The sequence below is a fragment of the Hirundo rustica genome, chromosome 1 (assembly GCF_015227805.2).
Source record: "Hirundo rustica isolate bHirRus1 chromosome 1, bHirRus1.pri.v3, whole genome shotgun sequence".
Taxonomy (NCBI): domain Eukaryota; kingdom Metazoa; phylum Chordata; class Aves; order Passeriformes; family Hirundinidae; genus Hirundo; species Hirundo rustica.
In genome coordinates, this window is record NC_053450.1 from 27,017,163 (window position 1) to 27,039,415 (window position 22,253).

General features: G+C 35.7%; 1 protein-coding gene across 4 annotated transcripts in view; it reads right to left on the reverse strand.

Moving 5' to 3' along the window:
* Positions 1-22,253, reverse strand: part of WWP1 (WW domain containing E3 ubiquitin protein ligase 1) — a 59,446-nt gene that overhangs the window by 18,770 nt on the left and 18,423 nt on the right. For 3 of the 4 annotated variants that reach the window (XM_040088735.2, XM_040088803.2, XM_040088853.2), the window contains exons 2-10: positions 17,885-17,975; positions 14,046-14,184; positions 11,740-11,864; positions 8,891-9,028; positions 8,727-8,793; positions 6,468-6,649; positions 3,370-3,721; positions 1,191-1,286; positions 403-577 (exon numbers count right to left, since the gene is read on the reverse strand). In XM_040088735.2, the coding sequence (XP_039944669.1) occupies positions 403-577; positions 1,191-1,286; positions 3,370-3,721; positions 6,468-6,649; positions 8,727-8,793; positions 8,891-9,028; positions 11,740-11,864; positions 14,046-14,184; positions 17,885-17,954 (1,344 nt within the window). In that variant the 5' untranslated portion in view covers positions 17,955-17,975. The remainder of the gene's footprint in view (positions 1-402; positions 578-1,190; positions 1,287-3,369; positions 3,722-6,467; positions 6,650-8,726; positions 8,794-8,890; positions 9,029-11,739; positions 11,865-14,045; positions 14,185-17,884; positions 17,976-22,253) is intronic. The other variant, XM_040088937.2, reaches the window with a different exon arrangement.

Here is a 22,253-nt window from a genome sequence, read left to right on the forward strand (position 1 = left end):
CAGATGTATAACCCTCAAAGTAAAAGTATTGCCACTTGTATCAGTGAAGGACTTCTAATCACCTAAACAGTTTTGAAGGCTATTTAATGCTCAAAATGACCCCTAACAGCATTTACATTCCTTTTCAGTTTAAGGGACAGTTTTAGCTGTACCTCTTCCTACTAGCATTAAAAGTCTTATGTAAAATGCAGTATATAAAGCTGCTGTTGGGGAGCAAACTCAGAAGGAAGTACTTTCTGCCTTCAAGGATGATTTTTAACTTTTTTCAAAATTATCTGAATTGAAATTACTGGTGCTAAATGTCTTTTAACACATATGGCTGACAAAATCATGCTCTTTAAAGTTAAAGAACAGAAAGTACACCTATACCTCTGTACCAATTTCAAATTTTGTATACCTTACCGAATAGAGGTATCGTTGGTTGAATTGTTGCATAGCTCCCTGCAGTTGATTCCGTTGAGATTGCCATTGCTCAAAGTTCCTCACTGACTCCATTGTTGGTCGCTGCCACGTTGTCGTTCTGGTGTTGTGGTCCACATAGTAAACTCTCCCACGATCATCAACTCTTCTTTCCCAGCTTGCAAGAAACACAAATGTTAACAGTTAATTCTTTCAGTAGTGTTACTAACTGATTTTCTCATTAGGCTAAATTCCTAGGTGGTAGTTGAATGAACTACTGGAGTCACAGGCATGATTTCAATTTCTAAAGGACACAAAAGCACCCTAACTTAACTAGCAGATGAACAACCACAATGAACATACACAGACTTCAAGCAATTGCCTGCTCAGCTCACTGTCATCCCATTTTTAACTTTGTAAACACCTGTGACTGCAAGTAATGTTGGCAGATTTCACAGAGAACACTTCGCTCGGAAATCTGAGGTTTGGAACCAGTGCACTACACTTAGTAGTGACACTTAAATGAAGGTGATCAAATATGCATTATTTCATGCTTAAATTTTAGAGAAAGAACAAATATTTAAGTAGCTGTATTTGAACAAGTGGTCAAAACTAGTGACATATCCAGTATCAACATTCCTATAACAATAGCTGCAATTAATATAATTAAATGAAAGCTAGAATTACTTAATATACAGAATACAGCTTTGATGAGCTGCTGTTTGTTTCCAGCAACGAACAAACAAAAATATGGTAAGTTTATTGTATTTAATTCAAAAAGTCTACATTACCCAGGAGGTAAGGGCTGTGGTCTTTCCCATGTTGTAGTTCGTGTGTTGTGATCAACGTAATAGGTTCTACCATGAGGATCCTTTCTTTGCTCCCACCTTCAAGACAAAGAGACTTTCATGTAAGTGAAAGTGCAAATACTTCCCTGGGACTTCCCAGGAAGTCCTAAGACAAAAAAGTACCTTGGAATTGAATGAAAATAGTATGGTCCAAAACCCATTCTCGAACACCAAAGAAAATTCACACCAGAATACAGCTCAGTTACTTCCTATTGAACTGATATCACCATAAACAGTTCTTTAAAGGATTTAGCACATAATGAACATACATAAACATTCACCAGCGTTTTCCTATTATATTTAATTTGGGAACAAAGTCAATTAATTATCTGCTCAATGCATAGACGCTAAAATAATCTTATTTCAAAAGTGCTTAGAGATGCATTCTTTGCACGTCCAAGTTCTTATCTCTCAAAAAAATGAGAGTGTTTACATTTTGAAGCTCTGTTCCCTATATCGAGCAAACAGCATCTTTCAAAGTGAACCTGAAGTGTGTGCTATCAGCTGTTTTTCCTGTGTTTCTATTTCCTATACTGATAAATTCTATATCTGATATCCCTGGGGATTACTTCGTTTTGAAAAACAATCAAAACAATCAAAACAATTGAAGATGGAGCTAGGACCAAACATTGTCAACAGCTGGAGTTTCATGAAGCTGAGAACTACCATAATGCAACAAAAGTATGTATAAATGGCTAGGAAACCAGGATAAATTGGGTGAAAAGCTGAAGTGCTTGTCTGCATTTGATATATAGTTGTTTTTCTTATATAAACACTTAATTAGTTCCTAAAAATATGGGCAGAACACCTGGCCTGCTACTCATAGGATTGGATATGCATTTTCTCACTAGTGCAGAGCATTGTATAAAGCTGCAAAATCTTTTCTGCAGTTCAAGAGGTTATATGTTAAAATTTCAAGAAGGGTAGAGAGGAGCAGCAGCATTTTACAGTTTTTAGGGCTATACATAATGGAGGACTCAGTTAGGTGGGGTGAAAAGAGGGTGGAGGGGAGAGGAAGGAGGGGGATGTGGAGAACCACCAAATAAAAATCGCACAGAAATATCATCAGGGAATGAAGAAGAAATGCAGTTGGCCATAGTGGGCACTGTGCCTGGAACTCATGACCCCCTCAGTGGGAAAGCATGTAATTAATTTAAAAAAGAATGTGTGGAAAGAATTCCCACCTATAAGGACAGAGCATCTGAAAATTAAAAACTAAGTAACACTTCCACGATTTATATAGAATACTTTTATCTTTTTAAATGTTTGTTTTCACGTTTATCTAACTGCAGAAACTCAAGTGAAGTGTCACCAATAACGTACTGAACCTTCTTCACAGGGAGCAGGTGTAAGACAGGCCCTCTGAAAGATCAGCTAAAATGACACAAGGTATATACACTTTGGGTTAAGAAACAGTTTCTTTGATTAGAAAATGATGAAATAGTTAATATTTACAATATTATGGAAATGTCAGTACTTCTAATTTGAACTTAAGGTATCTTTTCACCCCAACATGAAAGCATACATTAAAAAATATTAAGATCTATCTATCTACTACATATATTTAAGAATGTACTGTACTTCCATTTAATGACTAAGCACATTTTTGATTTTGTTTTTAAGACTACTAAAGCTATTTCTAACAATCTAGTAACATTAAAACATTCTAGCTCTTCTTACCACATACCTACATACACATCAAATCTTATTTTTAACTATAACATTATAGAACTCATTCTTACACAGTAAGCACCTGCAAGCATTTGTAGACTAGACATTTTCACTTCTTTGTGCTTTGGTCTCTACTACTAAGAAGCAAAGAATAATAAAATACAGCCCAAATAAGTTTGAAAATATCAAATGAAAAGTCTTCACATCCATAACACCCAAGAGTTTGTCTGCTAAGATCAGAATACCATCTCAGCAAATCAGTTATCAGTTGTTACTTTCTGGGACAAGAGTAGCCAGTTAGAGCAGCAGCATGAATCCCATTTTAGATCAAATAACCCTGTCTCAGCCAGCGGACCTGCATTTGACAATCCCTGTATAGAATAAGTTTCTGTTTCTTTATATGCACATTTAGATGACACAAAGTGACAGCATTAAAAGCAAAACAACATACCCTGGTGGCAAAGGTTCTGTACTGGCAGTACCAGGCTGCTGTCTTACAGGTTCTGCAGATGCACTTGGCGTGGAGGAGGATTCCCTTGGCTTTGCTGCTTCTGCTGCTATGCTGTTTCGAGCATTAGGCTGAGCACAGTCTGTTGCAGCTGCAGGTTCTAGTCCAGCAGATACGGCAGGTAAAACAGAAGTGTGGCTTTCAGAACAACTAGTTGCTTCTGTTACTGACTGAGGTTCTGCTGTATCATTAGTGCAATCTGCTGAAGACACTGGAGCTTCAACTGAACCCGTTGGAGCCTCGGCGACAGAAGAATTACCAGCTTCAGGTGCAGAGGCAGATGATTCACCATTAACTGAGAATAGGAAATAACATTTGTGTATCAGAATCTGATGAGATTTACTTTTCAAATAACCAGCTTCCAGAGTAAATGACTTGAAAGGAATGTATTTAAGTTGCACCTGTATGCCACAGGCAGCACTGCTGTCTAAGATGACAAAAAGTCACAACACACCTGCCTTCAGTTAAAACTTACAGTTTGCGAGCCATTCTCTATACTTCCCTGCTGAAGTTATTTCTTAGTTTCTGCATGCCTACATGCAGAAGCATGTTGTCAATTCAATGTTACACTTTACTCAGATTAGCAAGAGGCACACATCTGCTTTCCACAAAACCGTATAGCCTTTTTTGAAACTCTGAACTTACACTGAAGTTCAAAAAAGAATCTTGATCAGTATGACATGAAAACAATTAAGAGATTATTCTGTGAGATTTGGAAACCTAAGAGGGATTTCCTACAGATAATTTCTTTCCTTTTTCAGAGCTGAGGTACAAAACCCTTCAATTAACCCCACTCCTGTGTGTGACTTGGAAAAAAAAAAATCCCCCTCCAAAAGAGGGATTAAAATATAAAAACTATTATTGGCTAACACAACTTACACAGTTCAATGACTGAAGAAAATTACTTTAGGATCACAAAGTAAATCAACTCTATCTTTTAAAGAAATAAAAATGCTATTAAATTCAAGTAAGCACAATCTCATAAAAGGTTTAAAGCAGGCATGGATTTAGCAGGCAAAGGGTGCTAAGAAGGCTTTATTAGTTCCAAGCCCACCTGGCCAACAATACACCATTCATCTGCAGAGCTTAACAGAACAGTATCTCAGCACATCAAGATCTTGTCTAACTTAGACAAGTGACATCAGGTACAGAGTCTGTAGGACACCCATTAAAAGTCAAGGCCCTATAAAAAGCAGTGCAACATTGCTCAGCACTTTCATTTTCTGCACCACTAATCAACATCATAGGGTGACAATTCTATTTATACTTAGTAGCTTGTACCTGTTTTAGAGTTGCAACAATTTTCTAAGGACTATTCAGTACATGCTTCAAGCAATTTTCTTAGCTTACAGTATATTCTCACCTTATGATGCTAAGGACTGCAACTGATATCATTCTATACTCTTAACCTTATTGATACACATTTGCAAAATTTAGTTCTACATTCACGCCTATAAAATGTTGTTTCATTATTTTAACAAGTTCACTTGTTTAATTCTGTCATCAGAATTTAAATTAGCAAGTCAGTTTCTTTAAGGAATTATGACTGCACCATATGAATTTTCTTGATATGCATAATGATAAGCATGATTTTACAGGCAACAGATTTTTAAGTTCTATAAAGGCACTAATTTTTGAACAAAACTTTTCCAAAGTAACACATCACTGCTTCCAAATGGCACAAAAATAATTATCTACATTAAGTCATATCAAAATTTTATATAGTTTCAGCATGACAAAAACTATGAACAATTTGATCAACTTTCCTCAAATTTCTGCTTAAACTAGCAACAACTTAACTTACACAAGAAAAAAGCCAACTGAAATTTCAACTTCCATTTAAAAAATTCAACTTATCCACATGAAAGAGTAGATTACATAATAAAGTTAGAAGCAAAATAATGAACAAATCATCTGCTCTATTAGTAAGTTCAGCTCCAAAATAGATGTATAAAACATTACATTAGATGATTACTTCACCAATTATGCCTAAAACAGCAATTCTGCCAACATCACAAAAAACTACAATCCTGCTACAGCACAACAGTGAGGAAAAAAAGAGTCATCAAAAAACGCCAGAGATCTGTTTTATGCCTTGCCTTAGAAACATCTTCACCCACTGGTAGAGCAGTTGATTACCCCAATATCAATGATTTCATCAATATTAACACTTGAACAAATCAAGTATTTTTCAATTCAATCTATCCTAATAACAGACTTCAAATGGCTCTCTCTGCTGTTGAAGAAAAAGGAAGCAATGCCTTAATAATATATATGCCCTCTAGCCTTGAGCTGAAAAGAGAGGGGAATCAAATTGAAGTTCTTCAAATAGAGAAAAGCTTCAGAGAAGACCTAATTTAATTATTACTTTTTAAAGTTCATAACCGTTTCTGTTATCTCCCAACCATACCCACATTTTCCACTCTATTACAGAGAGTTTGACAATCTCTGTTCCACCATTTAGTAACAACTTGCCTATTTCTATTTATGGTTGTCTTCTCTCTGCTATCACTGTCAGCTCTCTCAAAGAGCTGAAAAAAGACAAAGGGCTTAGAAGTCATTATTAGTTGTCACAGGAACAAAAATCAGAAAACATTTTCTTTCACTAGTTTCACTGAACCAAAAGTGAACTGTAGTCAGAATCAATGTTTTTGTGTTTATGAGGAAAATGAAATCCAGTATTTGCCACCACCTGTTTTTAAATGGAATTTTTGAAAAAACTTGAAGGCATGGAAACTCTGCAACACATCTCTACACAGAGTACAGCAGTCTGGGACAGAAAAAAGGAAGATTTTTGACACTTTAATCTTTCTTCCTCAGTGAAAAGAACTTATGATAAAGTGTGAAACTCAGTATATTTAAGAATGGGTCTTCTGCAAAAAAAATTTACAAACGTGGATACACAATGTTATAAATTCAAGCCACATCCTTTCAGTACTTTTGAATTCCAACAAAATTTTATCGAAAAAGTAGCTCAACTTGAGATACAACTAGATAAAAAAGCCTCATGGAACAGGTTCCCTTAACTCTCCCATTCTTACCAGTGCTGTTGACAGGCTGAGCTTCAAGTGGTTTAGGTACTGGTGTATTTTTGGGTCTGGCTGCAACATGATTAGGAGATGGTGTGCTGTCTCCATTAACAGCTTCTACACAGAACGTATTCTGCATTACAGAGTTGGAAGGTACTTGATTGTCTATCCCATTAGAAATGTCACAAGCAGATCTTGGTAAAAATAAAAGATGATTTTAGGTTACTACAAGCAACATGTTAAGCAGTCATACAACTAAACTAAATGCAACACTAAACCATGCTATAGAAACAAATAAAGAAATGGTGGTAAATTCACAACTGTTCATAGCACGGTGTTTGCAGCCTAGATTAATTGTTTTGGTCTCACACTGGACCGTTAAGAAAAAGTCAAGAATCAGTTTTGAGGATTTCAGATACTTAAAACAGGTAAGTTTCCATTTCCATTTTCACATTCTCTTTTAGCGACATGTAAGAATTGAATTGAACAGACTGTAGCACCTGCTGCATCTTCCAAAATGGCCTTAGGGACCTTACCAAAGTGCAGCTATGAGCAGGAAAGCTTTTTCTCTCATTAAGCAAAAGGAAGAACTGGTTTTGTTAATCATATCACTAAAAATACTCATAACATAAAAAAGCAATGAAATTCTCCCTAAAGGAGGAAAATGAGTAAAAGGAAAATAAGATGAGCTTCCCTATGTACTGGCAGGATGGGAGTTTGTGAGGACAAATACACATAGGCAGCTCTATGTTTACAAGGCCACGTGGAAATAAATGCATTTTAAGGGCTTGTGAATGGAAAGTTTTGTTCAGTTACAGTAGTACACTGGTTTTATACTTAAATCTCTTTCAGAATGCTTAAAGCCATCCACCAGAGACACATATCTTGAAAATTACACTCAATGTCAATTCCTTATCATCTCAAGGAGTAGAGGTTAAATACTGAAATTATACAGGTGACAAAAAATATGAAAATTGGAAGTCCAACTTTGTGGAGTAAGAAGGGAAGAAGCAGCATTTCCATGCTACCTTACCCAACTCCAGAAGAGAAAAATAAACAGAGAACTGAAGTATCATCCTTTTTCAACTCTGGACTACAAACTCTATTCAACCCCAAAAGACATGCAGAGAAGCTACCTCAAAACTTTTCTTCATCTCTTTATTTTAAAACTGTATATCAAAATTGCTGGATAGTTGTGTGGAAAACTGCAGCAAATTAAAATATCAACACCAAGGGCAGGATCCCAGTAAGAGATATTATCTCCAGCAACAATAGCTGAATGAAAACAGATGATTGTTACTACTGTTTCAAAATGGTAAGTAGATGTGTTTCAAAACACTTTCAGCAGTTTCAAACCTTTCTAACAAAAACAAAAGCAGAAGCAACTTTTTATTCTCTCTCCCTCATCTTGAGCACCCATCAGGGAAGAGAGACAAACATCCCTAAATTCAAAAAAATAATCAAGCCAAGCATACAAGGACAAATATGTCCCTGTCACTCAAATGCATAGTAGGATGCTTTTTCACTCCAGTTAGTGTCAATAACTGGATGTTTTTTCACTCCAGTTAGTGTCAATAACTTAAACAGAAATGGGTTCACATAAGGTAACTGAGCAGGCCAGTAACATTAAATTGATCTGAATTGACCTGTTTGTCTTACTAGAGATGAGGGGGCAAAAAAATCTATTCCTACTTCTCTACAGCCAGTCCTTGAGTGGGTTATAATGGTAGAGAAGCCAAGAATAAAGCTCTTAAATGGTCTGAATGTCTTTTTCTTGCCACTTCAAGAGGAAACAGGCCTTGGCTTCAGTGTTACAAATACTGTTTGTGAAACTCAATACAAGTCTCTTAAGTTCCTGATCATGACCTTAAAAAGGCTGAGGAGGAAGTAATTCAGGCTTTTTTTTCTTTTTCCTTCCGTTCAGGTGCTACATTGCAAAAAACTGGTAGACATTAATAGAAATGGTTCTTAAGCAGCAAAAGAAAATAAATTGAATAAGTACATAAAAATATACTGAGCCACTGCTCCCCTAATTTCTGCTACAGCATTTTATAGATTTCCAGTCAGCTGAACTAAATTATGCAATTATCAAACAAATAATGTTTCTAAAACCTGTCGCAACATAATTGAGACATCAGCAGCTGAAATATCTCTTCAAAATCATTAAAAAAAAAAAATAAAAAACCCACCAAAACACAAACAACCCAAACATTTCAACTGATAAATTTGCTAATACTTCATATCGCATAAAACACAAAAACAAATTCCAACCTGGATGAACTTCTTGCTGAAGCATCTGTGCTTTCATGTACAGCCTCGCCATTTTGCTGAACTTCTACTGAACAGTAAGAAACAAATTCAACAGAAATATTCTATTATATCGGTTTGAAATCTTAATCCAAATATTATCATCTGACTTAATTGTTTTAACTTACTGGTTGCTGATGAACTGAGATTTGTAAGAGATTCTTGTTCAACAACCAAACCATCTAGCACAACTGTCAGTTCACCTGTTTGCACCATGCCACTCTTGTTTTCCAACGAGAGTTTCAACTGTTCTTTCACCTTCTCCACTAAAAATGGAGTTGGGGTGGGTAGAGGATGAGAAGAAAAGAAGGGGAAAAAAAAAAAATTTAAATACTAAATAATATTAAAAGAGATCTTCAACACACAAATGTGATATACACATTTAGTTATAAAAAACTGAACATCAGAGATACTCAAATCAAAGAAGAAATCACTATGGAGTTTTATATATTTACACCCGTTGTGTGTAAATGCACACTTTATTTAAAAAAAGAATTGTCTATTTACATAGTATATTCTATAGGTATGCTAAAGAATCCATGTGGATTCAGTACATTGTTGTTAATAATTTCCCAGGTTTGCAGTTTCCATTAAGCCCTTTGGAAATTATGCACTACTTATATAATGTGATGGTTTAAAGTCAAACAACTTCTGAACCACACATCCAAATATTAGAAGTCACTGGGAAACCCATTCTAAAGGACCACTGAAAAAATCATCTCTTTGAGGAAGAAGTAAATGCAAAGACTGAGTCTTCCCTTAATTTTAAAATTATTTTTAGTAAATTCTTACTAGCATTTTCATAGATTGCAACCCCAAGGATTAAACAGTAAGAGAGGATGCCTCAGGTAACCAAAAGTTAAATAAGAAACTATTTTCACCGAAAGAAAAATTTGAGATAACTGATGGTGCAGTAAAATAATTCAATCTGACTGGCAAAAATACACAAATTTGTAGAGAGATATATAACCCAGAGGTAAAACATGCTGGGGTTGCTATGAAATTCTCTCCAAATCAACTATTACGAGTCCAACAGTTAAAGCTACATGTCTTAAATCCGAACACAGTCAGCTAGGAGTTCACTTTAATCAGGTTAAAATGGTTAAGACCTCTTAGTATTTGTGCTCTCAGATTAAAAGATTAGTTTTTAAAGATATGCCGTCATATTTCCTTCCATATGATAGCATTCCAAGTTAAATTTAGACTGGGTACTTCTATGAATTAAACTAGCATTTACTGTTTTGTTGTTTTTGTTGTTTTTTATTCTTAGCAAGCATTGTAAGTGAACAATAAACATGAAAACAGGGGAGGCTGCCATAACCTGTTGCCAGATACCCCCAAGCTATTACTTGAGAGAGCAGGTTTGACAGCCTAACTGGGCAGCAGTTACCAGCAGACACACACTGCGGTGCTACAATGGATTTCAAAGGACTTTAAATCTCTGCAGCAAGCACGAAGCTCCTAAATCTACAGGATTACTGATTTAGCAGTATGTATTTTGGAAAAAAGTACTATCTCAAAGAGGAGAAGAAACTAACCTAGCACTGAATTGTTTAATTAACACATTTTTAATTTTTGCAAAGTTGGCTTAACTTTGGCTTTTTTAACAGGTTATCTTCCTAAACCAGATCAACTGTTGGTTGTAGTTCACTTGAGCTGGCAAGAAAATGGTGAGGTGTGTGGGCAGCAATTTAATACTCGTGATGTTTAGCAGAACAAGCAACCATACTAGTTCTAAATGTCTGCATTTAGAGGACTTCTCATTCCATATTCATCAGCAAAGTGCCCTTCAAGTGCTGCATTTCAGAACAGGTACCAATAACTGGATGAATGAAGGATACCAATCAGATTATTCCACCAGTGAATTCTTAGGTAATCCAGAAAGTGTCTAACTACTGACTTGCCCAAATAATAAACATTGCACATAAATTACTTTTGGTGCAATGTACAGAAAACTCAGTCAATTGTAACCTGAAAAAAATTGTCAAGTAGTTAGATCCTTCCTCCTACCTCCCCTGGATCTACAGTAATAAAATGTTAACTATTTTGTTAGAAACTGTTAAAATACTAATTAACTTTTTGGGCTAATATTATTGCAACCCAGATACATTTTTCTTATGTAAAAAGAAAATTTTCTGCTTAACTATGAAATTTGCTGCTAAATCATTGTAATACTGTTGAAGAAGCCCCATATGATTTTGGACTCTGTTTCAATTTTCTGTAAGAATCAGAAAAATTGAGCTTTTTTTTTTTTTTTTTTTTTTTTGGCTCTCCTTTCCCCCCAGCTTTCTAAACAGTCACCTCAGGTTTTTATATATATAACTTGTGAGAAAGGTTAAGATTGGTTTAGCTGGAATTCTACTGCCACTCTGGAGTGGAATTTAAAGTGTGGATTCACCATCTTGTACTAAAGAAAAAAATTGAAAAGCAAATTAGACCTATTCTATTAAAAATGTTTAATATTAGAAATTACATAGACTCAATCTCTAATGTACTAAAAGGAAGATCACAATTGTTTCATTAATCAGTGTTTTCTACTGCTCTCTGGGCAGCTAAATTATGTGGGACAAATACCCAGCCTTTCTATTAGTGACTCCAGAGAAGGAAAACATGAAAAATTACATGGCTTTTCTGAAAGTTTAATTTTTGGGGGGTTTTTTTTGGTTACCAAATCTAAAACAGATCTTCTATCAAATTAGTAACCAGCTTGCCACAAAACATTGTATTTAATCAATTCTGCTTTTACTTAATTTTCAGAAACTAATACTCTACTGTTTGTTTCAAAAGTATAATATCCTATTGTTACATTTAAAATGCTCTCAATAGCACAGATATCTCTAGAAGAGACAAGTAAAGATATCAACTGAAAGTCAGTTATAATTATTACATGTATAGTTAGTAGTCTGGTTGCCAGTTTGATATATAGATTAGTAATAATAATTTTACTTTATTCAAAATATCCTTCTTGTTAACTTACATTTTCTATTGTGTACTTCCAAAGCTTGTCTCAAGTCTACAGTGGCTCTTCCTAATAAAGCATCTGCTTTTAAAGTGTGATGGCTCCACACTCTAAATTCCAGCGTAGTCTGTGGAGTCACATTCCTGCATATAAAATACATTTTAAATATATATATATATACAGATTTTTAATAATTCATTCTTGTTATTAGGATTACTTGACCTTTATTCACTTTCTCATTGTATTTCCTCGATACTAATGAAATGAAATTTTGCAATGCAAGGGGAAATTTTTAACTAAGAACTGCAAGCACTATGATATTTACAGTTGGGGTCAAACTTAAAGTGCATTACTATGATAGAATTAGGAATTTGAGAAGTGTCAGAATAACCTACACTCAGCTCACTTCTCAGTTATTTAAAACACATCTTTATTTATGAAAGGCTTATTTCACCTATTTCTCCAGAGTTCTAGCTAAAAACTTACATTATTAAATGTGGAGAAAAAGGTGGGAAGTATATTTTTCTGTCACTGAAAAGAAAAATACTAAATATTTTTTTAAAAGGAAAAAGCAACAAAGCATCTATTTGCAAGCAAGAAGAAACCCACTCAACAGGTATCAGCCTGCCATGGAAGTGTTATTAAAATTTCTTGTGAATCCACAAACACATATAAAACCATAAGGCATACTCACAGAAATCAGAGGGGAAAAATCAAATGATGAAGCTAAAGTAAAAACTGGAGGGAAGCAAAAAGGTAAAGGACCCAGTTGCAGTAATATTATGCTAGCTCCTGGAGATAAGTTTTGTAATACAGGATCTAGTACTGCAAAGGTGCCCTTGGCTGTGAAAAACAGGAGTAGAAATACTTCACTGCAAAAGGTCAAGGCCACATATCCATCAGTATCGACCCAGTATGTACAGAAAGTTGTATCAGCAATGATAAAAATAATAAAAACAAGCCCCACTCTCCCAACAACAGGACTAGCTCTACAGTCACTTGAATATGCCAGTCAAGGTAGACCATTTTTGCTGAAACACAAGCAAAATATATTTTTGCATTTTGAATAGGCTGCCTTGTAAGGGAGGTCTTAGTAAAAGAGCAGCTCAACAAAGTAAAGAAAAAAATCCCCAACACTTACACAAATATATTGCTAACCCATGGAAGTAAGGGGAATTTGGTAAGCCAGAAAGGTCACTTAACTTCAAATACCATTCCAATAGCCAGAGGAAGAGGGAGCAAGAACACCTTAAAAATACACGAAAGGGTAAGACCCTAACTAAGCAATGCTCATTATGAAATGAGTCTGCCTTTACTATGCATTGCAATTTACCTTATTTCTATCAGATCACCAAATCCCGCCAAATCAAACCTTTCTCCTTAAAAGAAACTCAGGTCCCTGTGAACAGATAGCTCTGCACTAGTTCTAGTTCTTGATCCTGGAACTCATCCTCAGGTCCAAGACTACATTATTCTCTTTTGCAACACTGCAAAAGGCTAAAAAGTTCACTAAACCTGAAATACCAAGAAATGAGGCACAGGAATACCTACTTGCTTCAGACCAGGCCTGGAGTAAGTGCGTGCCCCCAAGCAGAGTTCCCCAAAGATGTACGGCTCCCCACTCTCCAGCACTGCTACTGGAATCTAGCATGGTCCCTACTGCTAACAAAGCACACGGACACATCAGATACTGTGAAATGCACTGGCCCAGGCTCAATGCCGCTTGATAGGAGCTATGCTGCTTCCAGAGCCAAGGCTGAACCAATATAATCTTGCTTGTGAATAAAGCATTGTAACCAAGTGCAAGATTGCCAGTTCTTCATGGAGTCCTATTCACGTTTATCTATAGCCCTAGCACAGTTAAACCAAACTAAACCAGAAGAAGATTAAAATGGTCAAATATCAGGGTAAGTTGCAAGGTAACTGCAGTTTTTGTGTGCATTTCCCTTCACTGGGAAATTCAAAGGAAGAAGTGATCTCCCTCATAATTATTACTTATCCAATTGAGACTTTTTTCCTTCTAAAGTTGAGAATGACATGGCTACATTTAGTGAGTCTTTCCAGCAATGTGTGCTAAATGCAGCGCTAAAAAATATCAAGACTATATCATGTACAGCCACTGTAGGTAACACACTCTGTAGGAAAAAAATATTCTCAAAACATTGTAAGGATTCTGAAAAAAAATCATTTGAGATAAATACCAACTTATGTTGCATTTAGACATCAACAGCCAGAGCAAACTATGTAGGCAGCCAAGCTTAGTAAATATTTGCCTGCAATGTCTGTCTAATAAATAGTATCAAACAACCAAAAAATCTACTTACACTGTCAGCTGCTCATCCCATTTGGGATTTGAAGAACTACTTGATTTTGCTGTTTTCTTAATTTCTCCATCTGCAGTTAATTCCGTGTAGAAAGTTGTTCCAAACCAATTCTTTTTCCGTTTCAGTTTGGCACTAGAAACTAATAAAATACATTGCTTTATCTATAACAGCATACTGTTGCTGAAAAACAGAAAATGTACTGCCTACACACTGTATGAAATACTTTGGATGGCAACATTTTTCCTCACCTTCTCTACTTCCGCTGAACAGAAAGAAGTCAATGCAAAAATGGTAGCTTTTATTTTCAAAAGCTACTTTGTCAGATAGTTGAAACCAAGTGTCACATCCTCTTTTCCCCACATACTGCCAGGACTGGTTGTAGAGACAGCACAATTATTTCAGGGATAAACACTGGAAATTACACAGGTTATTTTCTCATTGTTCTCCCTATTCTTCCTTTAACTGAAAAATGTGTGCATGATGATGCATGCATCTGAGGGATTATCCAACACACTTTATTTTTTAGTTATATATTTGTTCTATATAGTTATATATATTTGGTTATATATGTTATAAAACTCAATGCAGTTCACGTCTTTTTCAAAATGTCCCTGTATAGCAAAGCCTATATACAGAGCCTCATTTCTTCGCCTGTATTAGTGCATGGTTGAATTTGTGGGTTTACATATCAGCCTGTCAAAATTAAGAAACCTACTCTTAGATTTCCCCTATTTAAACAGCTTTGCAGATGAACTCAAAGGTTTCAGGTAAGTATTCAAAAATTAACACCACTGATCAAAGAAGCTATTTTCACCTCCAAATCACTGGTAGGTTCCTCTGTGCTCTTGAACATAAATCTCTTCTCCCTCTTCCATGCCCAGCTGAGGAAGTCACTATAAAAACCAACAGCAGCCTAACTGCCAAGATTTTAAATTCTACTTCAGGCAGATGGTGTCTTGAAAAGACCACAAGAATGGACTCTCAACTGTATTTACCTGTTGGCTGTGCCTTCTCTCTAATTCCTCTCTTGCTCCAGCATGATTCTTGCTCCCTCCACTTGCAAACTAAAACAAGGCTGAGTATTTTCAGCCATTTGGAAGTAATTCTTCCCTGTTCCTTTCCTCTGTGGTACTTACTGACTCACCGTGGAACTTTACTAAACTGAAAGGGAGACATATTTCTGGACTGCAGTATTCTGAGATGTACACGTTAGTAATTTAAAAGCTAGTGGGATGCAACCATCCAAGATTCTAAAGGCACTAGTCATGGATTTTACTTGGTTTCAAATAAAAGGTGCAAACTTAACTCCCTCACATTTGGACAGCCCAGTCTGAGTAATGCACCATGGGTCAAAAAAGGGAACTGCTGCCCTGATAATGACAAAAGCTGGAATGGAGAAAACTAAAACTGTGATTCCACACACAAGTCATTTTTTTTTTTATCTGAAATCATGATATATTTTTAAGCTTTGACAACCTCTACTACTTCAACATTTTCCTCCATAATTTGCTTTCCAAAGGAAAATACAACATTTATTAAACCACTGGTATTTAGTAATGATATTCAAGCTTCCTTTTCATTCCCCCTCTTTTATCTGATTATGTTTCAAGTTATTAAGTTTTGTGTCCCCAAACACTAAAGGAGGCCATTATCATCTTTTGGTTAGGACATCTTCTAAAAAAAATTATGAATAAGTAATAATACCAGCAAGGCTTCCAAAAGAACTAACAAGACAAAATCGCGCCAAGAATATTTTAACAAGTACTGATGGCAAAGCATGCCTACAACATGCTGTATCAAACAAGTCACCACCTCATATGAATTCCTTGCTTGCAAAATGAATCTATGATACTTGCTGCCTTTATAAAAATGCTTTTTAAGTATAGTTCTTGAAATATAAGTCTAGCTTCTACAGCAGCATAAACAAAACTGCACATAAATATGCAGTGTAGACCAGCAATACAGCAGTCCCACACTCCTGTCTCCCACTACTTTCCCTATGATACTGCCACTGGGACTCATTCCTGTGATCTTGGACTAAAGACTAGGTTTAGAGAACTAAACCTTCAGAAAACTAATCACAAATGTTGTAAGGACTTCCACCCATTTGTGCCCTGACCCAGATTTCTTGGAGACAAAAGAAGTCCCAGTACCAGAAAAATACAAGACTATTTACACAAGGAGCAGCTCAGCACAGGATAAAAAATTACCATTTCTGTATACACAGATCTGAAATTAAGGGTCATTTGTGCAAGTCAGTTTATATACACGTTCAGTCAGCTATATATACATTCAATCTACAGGTGGCTCCATCTCTGCTGTTAGTTATTGCCAGTTTTGATGATTCATCACATTTTTGAGTAATGCGCTCCTTACATAAGGTTAATCATTTCTGAGATTCCTCTCTTATCTAATTCCATAAAATATCCATTTGGGGTCTCGTCAACAATATATTTTTCTCAGATAACCTGGCAACCTTTGGATCATCCAGCAAGATGCATCTTTCTTTAGATACAGCCTTTATTAAGGCATGGTATCATACGCATTTTTCCCATATTTTGTTCAGGATAGGCTTAATATATTCTCGGCCATGCATACATTTTTAGTTCAGCATTCCCAGATTTCTCAAAATCCCTGGAAAGTTCAAGTTAGTTATCAATGGTAAAATAATACTTACACACATAAGTACACATATATTTATTTATGGTAGGTGTATTTATGCACAGTATCTTATCTATGTTCTGGTAACATTTGCACTTTTAACTGCTGTAACACTCTCACAATTAGCTATCAAACTTGTTTATTTAGATGCACTTTGCTTATCTTCAGACTACAATGAAGTCTCAGTTCTGCTCGGCCATACCACAGAGAGAATAGCTAAGATTGACAACAACTGTCATATCTTTGACCAGTTCTTGTCCATCAGTAGCAAAATGCATAATCTAATTGGTCTGTTCAACATCTATTAAAAAGTGTCCCCAGCACTCTGGACTCTTCGTAGCCTACTCTGTTTCCCTGCCATGGATACTGGGATGGCTGATTTCTGCCTAGAACTAACAGAGAAAAAGGAAAAAAAAGTAAACAATCACAAGAGACAGCATGGTAAACTGCAACGGGATGGAAGGAAGAACATTCAGAGTGACATGGCTTATCACAAGGAAAGCTGGTAATCTACAGCCTTTGAGATACTGAAAAATCAACTGGGCAATATAATGAGCAACTTGACCCAACTTCAAAGGTAGCCCTGCCTTCATCAGAAGAGTGGACTAGGGAATCACCAAAGGTCACTTCCAACTTAAATTATTCCATATGTCTGTTTAGTCCAACCTCTGGCCCTAAGGATATTATATTCAACAAATATTTACCTGATATGTAATGAAAGAACTTAATCTTCTGAGGGGCTAGCAATTTTTTGATTTTTAGCAAATCTCCTTCGATTCTCCACCTTCACTAAAACGTTACACCCATTTTCAGCTTGGGGTTCACTACAACTACCAATCTTTTTCCTAGAATTTCAGTAATATGCGTTGCCTCTCCAAAATACATGTCATTAACCCCTTGTTCCCAAGCAAAATATCTTGTAATTGCTTGTACTGTTGTAGAGAATACCTTCTTTTTTTATTTTTTCGAAGGTTTATTAAACCCTGCCACACAACTCACTGTATATCTCTATTTAGCCTCAAATCATCTACATATATTATACTCACATTATTAACTGTAACTGCCATATCATAAGTTAAAATATTAACTAGTTCATTTTTACACTCACTTCCAGGATTGCTTTTGTAGAATACCTATGTTTTCCTGTAAAAATCTCTACAATACAAATCACTACTTGCCTGTTACTTGCATCTGTAATCTTCCATTACGGTTGTGACTTGTATCAGATCTTGGTGAGGCTGTGGCCATGTCAGAGGTTTAGGCTTCAGCCTAAAAAAAGCAAACAGATAGCTTATTAAAAAGTACTTATCTCTGCATGTCAGCTACAGCTATTAAATAAAATGTTCAACTAATCAAGAAGTCACCAAATCTTATTTATGTAGAGCAGAACACATTATTTCATAACAGCAGTTAAAAAAAAGCAATCACTTTGGAAATTTGTCCCATGTTACACCTCTAAGGATGCCAAGACACTTCAGTAACATATATATTTACATACTTTAGAACAACTGTGTAGGGCAAGAATAGAAATTCAGCTGTGATACATCAATAATTCTCTCTTTAGAAGACATACTTATGGTCTGATTTCAGATAAGCTGAGCACCAACAACTTCAGATGAACGTTTGAAATATTTACATCCTTGAAAATCATGCTGTCACCAGAACAATTCACTCAAGCAGTAATGAGAGAAATCCTGGTGTTTGCATTCTATCCCTAGATTTGCCACCAGCTTTCTGCCCCACTGTTGTCCACCCACAAATCACTTCCCTCATCTGCTGAGACAGGAAGCACTTTACAAGGACACCCCTTCTCACCACTCAGCAACTAAAGCTGAGTGTGCCAGATCACAGCTGAGGCATCCCAGCACATACACGTGCACACAGCATCACTCCTGTCCTCCTGAATCATGACACCTGAAACACATCTAGAAGTAAAACATTCTGCTTCTATCAGAAAAATACTTGCCACAAGGAAAGAATATATACATGTAAAATATTTCCCTGACCTGGATGAATTTCCACATATTAGTTTCTGTGAACACAATTGGTTTCGATAACGATATGGGAAGAGCTGTCACCAAACTTTCTGATCATGCATAAGAACAAAAATTTTGAGTACATTCCCCCAATATGTACATATTTATTTATAAATTAAAGACATGCACCACTTAACTAATAGACGCCATATATATTACAACATATAAATCCAGAAATTAAAAAGAATTAAATGAAGATGAAATAAACAGTATTTTAAAATAAATTTTAATAGTAAAAATACCCTTTTGCTCTTTTTTTTTTTTTTTTTTTTTTTCTGTGAGAGCCATATGTTGAACATGCTTCAACTTTTTTTTTTAAATGCTGACTTAGCACTTTGTAATACAGGGATTTGAAGGTCTAGTTTTAAATCCAGTTTATTGGCTGTCATAGCTGGAAAACACAATTTACAAAGACATGTACATCCAAATAAAAGTGCATCACTGGCCATGCTTCCTAAGTCATGACACTCATTTTGCATCTCCATCCACTAATTATGCAAAGGTTTTTCTTGACATTTAGCCAGTATATTTCCATCTTCCCTGATATTAATCACTTGTTATTGCAAACCAAAGAAAGGTATTGCATTTTTATCCTTTTACCAAATTTTCAGATTCTGAAACTTAATTGGGAGGACTTTAAGCAGATAAGGAAATTCTGCTTCCAAGTTTAAGCATACAAATATGGAAGGTTTTACAGATGACACATCTTTTCTGGTAACATAAATCACACAAGGAAACATTTCAAAACATCCATTTTCAAAATGCTTCCTCCATAGCTTCAGTTTATTTCAAAAAGCAATAGGTTTCTTGCTTGTTAAAATACCATCTTCACCTTCAAGGGAAGATGTCTTAAGTGTCTTTATTTTTTTTGAAAATAACTGATAGTCAGCAAACTGCTGATTGTTATCACTAAACAGGTCAGGAAGTTCATAACCCTTGTCTTTTGTGAGATAAAACATGTAATTAATCTTCAAGTTTTACAACTCCTCTAAGCACTTTGCCATGATAACTAGCAATCCTCTGCACAATACACAAGATCTTCCTGGTCACACCCAGTATCATTACAGATTATTTTAAATACTTGACTATTTAAAGGTTTTGTTTTCATACAATAAACCACAACGATGACATCCTGCAGCACTTTGTGAACTTATGGCTCCAACTTCCTTGTTGCTTGCCTATGCATGATGCAATGAATTAAATTCTGCAAGTGGTGCTCAACTTGTAACCTTAGCCAATAACCTTTTTTACTTCGGTCAAATCAGCCACTCCATCTGAGGTTGCTTTTGTACAGTTCTTCCATTAGAAAAAAAAATGCTGCTATTAAAGAAGATAGTGTTTAGAATTTATGCTTAAGACTATCTCTTGTCTGGTACACCTTTCCCTAGTGACTTAGTTCTTTGTTAATTTCATTATGGACACTGAATCTATCAATTCCCATAAGTCGAGCCACACCACAAACAACTATACTTGCATCCAACTGTCGGTACAGCATGCCTCTCCCATTGTGTAATTTTTTCTGATATTTGTTTCTCCAGAACTTTGGCAATGTTTTCTAGACATCGTCCAACAGTATCTGCTGACAAAAGAATGTGTTTTGGTTTGTCACCACATTGTTTGCTACATCTTATTTCAGACATTTATATTTTCACAGGAAGATGAAATGTTTCCCCAACAGTATCTCTGTATTCTACTGAGAAATCTCAAAGCTTCTAATGAACTATCACTTAGTTTTGTGAAGTCTTGTAAAGTCTTGGATTGAGTATAGCACGACTTTAACTTTGCTGGAAAATTTGTAGATGTTTGTCTTCATGTTCTGGGTGCTTAGTTTTTAAATGCCTTGCTAATGGTGATGGCTTCATACTATCATTAGCTGATACCTCAAGAAACAACACTGATCATTTCCAGTGGCGGATGTACATCCGTATTTGAAATACCGTTCTTGATAAACCAAATTGTTTTGGCTGACTTCTTGTCAGCTCTAATTGCCAATGATTTTATCTCATAATATGTCTAACCAAGAGCTCATGCTAGGAGTAGAAGAAGCATCAGCTCTGCCAAGTTCTTATTATTCACATTACTAGTATTATCTTCAATCCATGGTCTATTTGTAGGATTTTTTTTAAGCCACTTGACCACTGTGTAAGGGTTTGGTTTAGTAAAAACAAAATATTAAAATCCACAAATCCTCCTAACTGGGCACAAGTACTCTGCATCCATTACAATACATTGGAAGTAAATGAACAAATGAAGGTGCTACTGTGACCCCATCATACTGTGAAATACTAAACCTGTCTTCAGGACACCTCACAAACCAAATGCGAGATAGGATCATCTGACATACAGACCTACAGAGGGTGCCAGTGTCAATATGTATACTAAATAAAGCTTAATTTCTTTCTTATTTTCCTGGTGAAATGTAAGTCCTAGATGTTCTTCCCACATTTCACTGGATGGTGTTCTACACCTGACTTTGGAGGCCACTGACATGGAAAATGTCATAAAAGCAACACATCCAAACAAGGCAAATAAATCCAAATTCTTCACAAGAAACCAAGATCTGTAATCTAGTTCTAAACCTACATTAAAAAAACTAGTCTAGGCATACTCTTGTAATTGACAAATTATGATTGTTTCTTTCCTCCAACTGTTTGACCTGCATAGGTCTAAAATGCTGGGGGGGTGTGCGTGATTTTCATTTGGCTGGTTGGATGAGTTTTGTGCTTTTTTTAACTTTATGTCAAGGATGCACAAAGCAAAACAAATACAGAAAGAAAGAAACAAATAGAGTCAGAATCCCCAGGTAGACAGTTCATTGTATAATCTCCTCAGTCTTCACATATTGATTTATCTGCAAGTAATACCACCTGCCCCAACCTGAGTTTCTGGCTCTGCTAGCTGTAAGCTGCTAACTGCATTTGGCAAACACGTTTGCCAGTCTTCTGATAACAGGGAAGCAAGAATTCACTACACTTAGCTTTGAATCTTTCCTCTTGAAGGAAAAAATTACCATGATGATGCATGGGAGAAGTTATTGCATTGTGAGGGAGATTTCAATAGGTGATGGAGATGAAAACAAGCTGGGCTTGGGGTTGGCAGAGGGGCTGTAACTGCATGACTGCAACCCACAACAACAGTCCCCTGATGTTCTGTTCTGGCCCTGCTGAATTAACATCCTTCTATAATAGAAATCTATTTTATATTCTTGCCAGTATTGTACACTTAGGTGCATTTACACGGCAATGATTACAGTTCCATATTTTCAGTATGTTGTAAACAAAATACTGACTGGCATGCATGTCAAATACTATTTTGAAACACACATTAAAATATATGAAAGTTTTTTAAAAAGCATTAAGCTTTAATAAATCCCATAGGTTTTTACTAGCAATACATAAAGTTTTGTGTCATAGTTTATATTAAAAAGGGCTTTACTGAACAGAGAAAATTAGTTGAACTGACTGATTCTGTTTTCATCATGTTCCAAAGATTATAACAGTTTTCATCATAT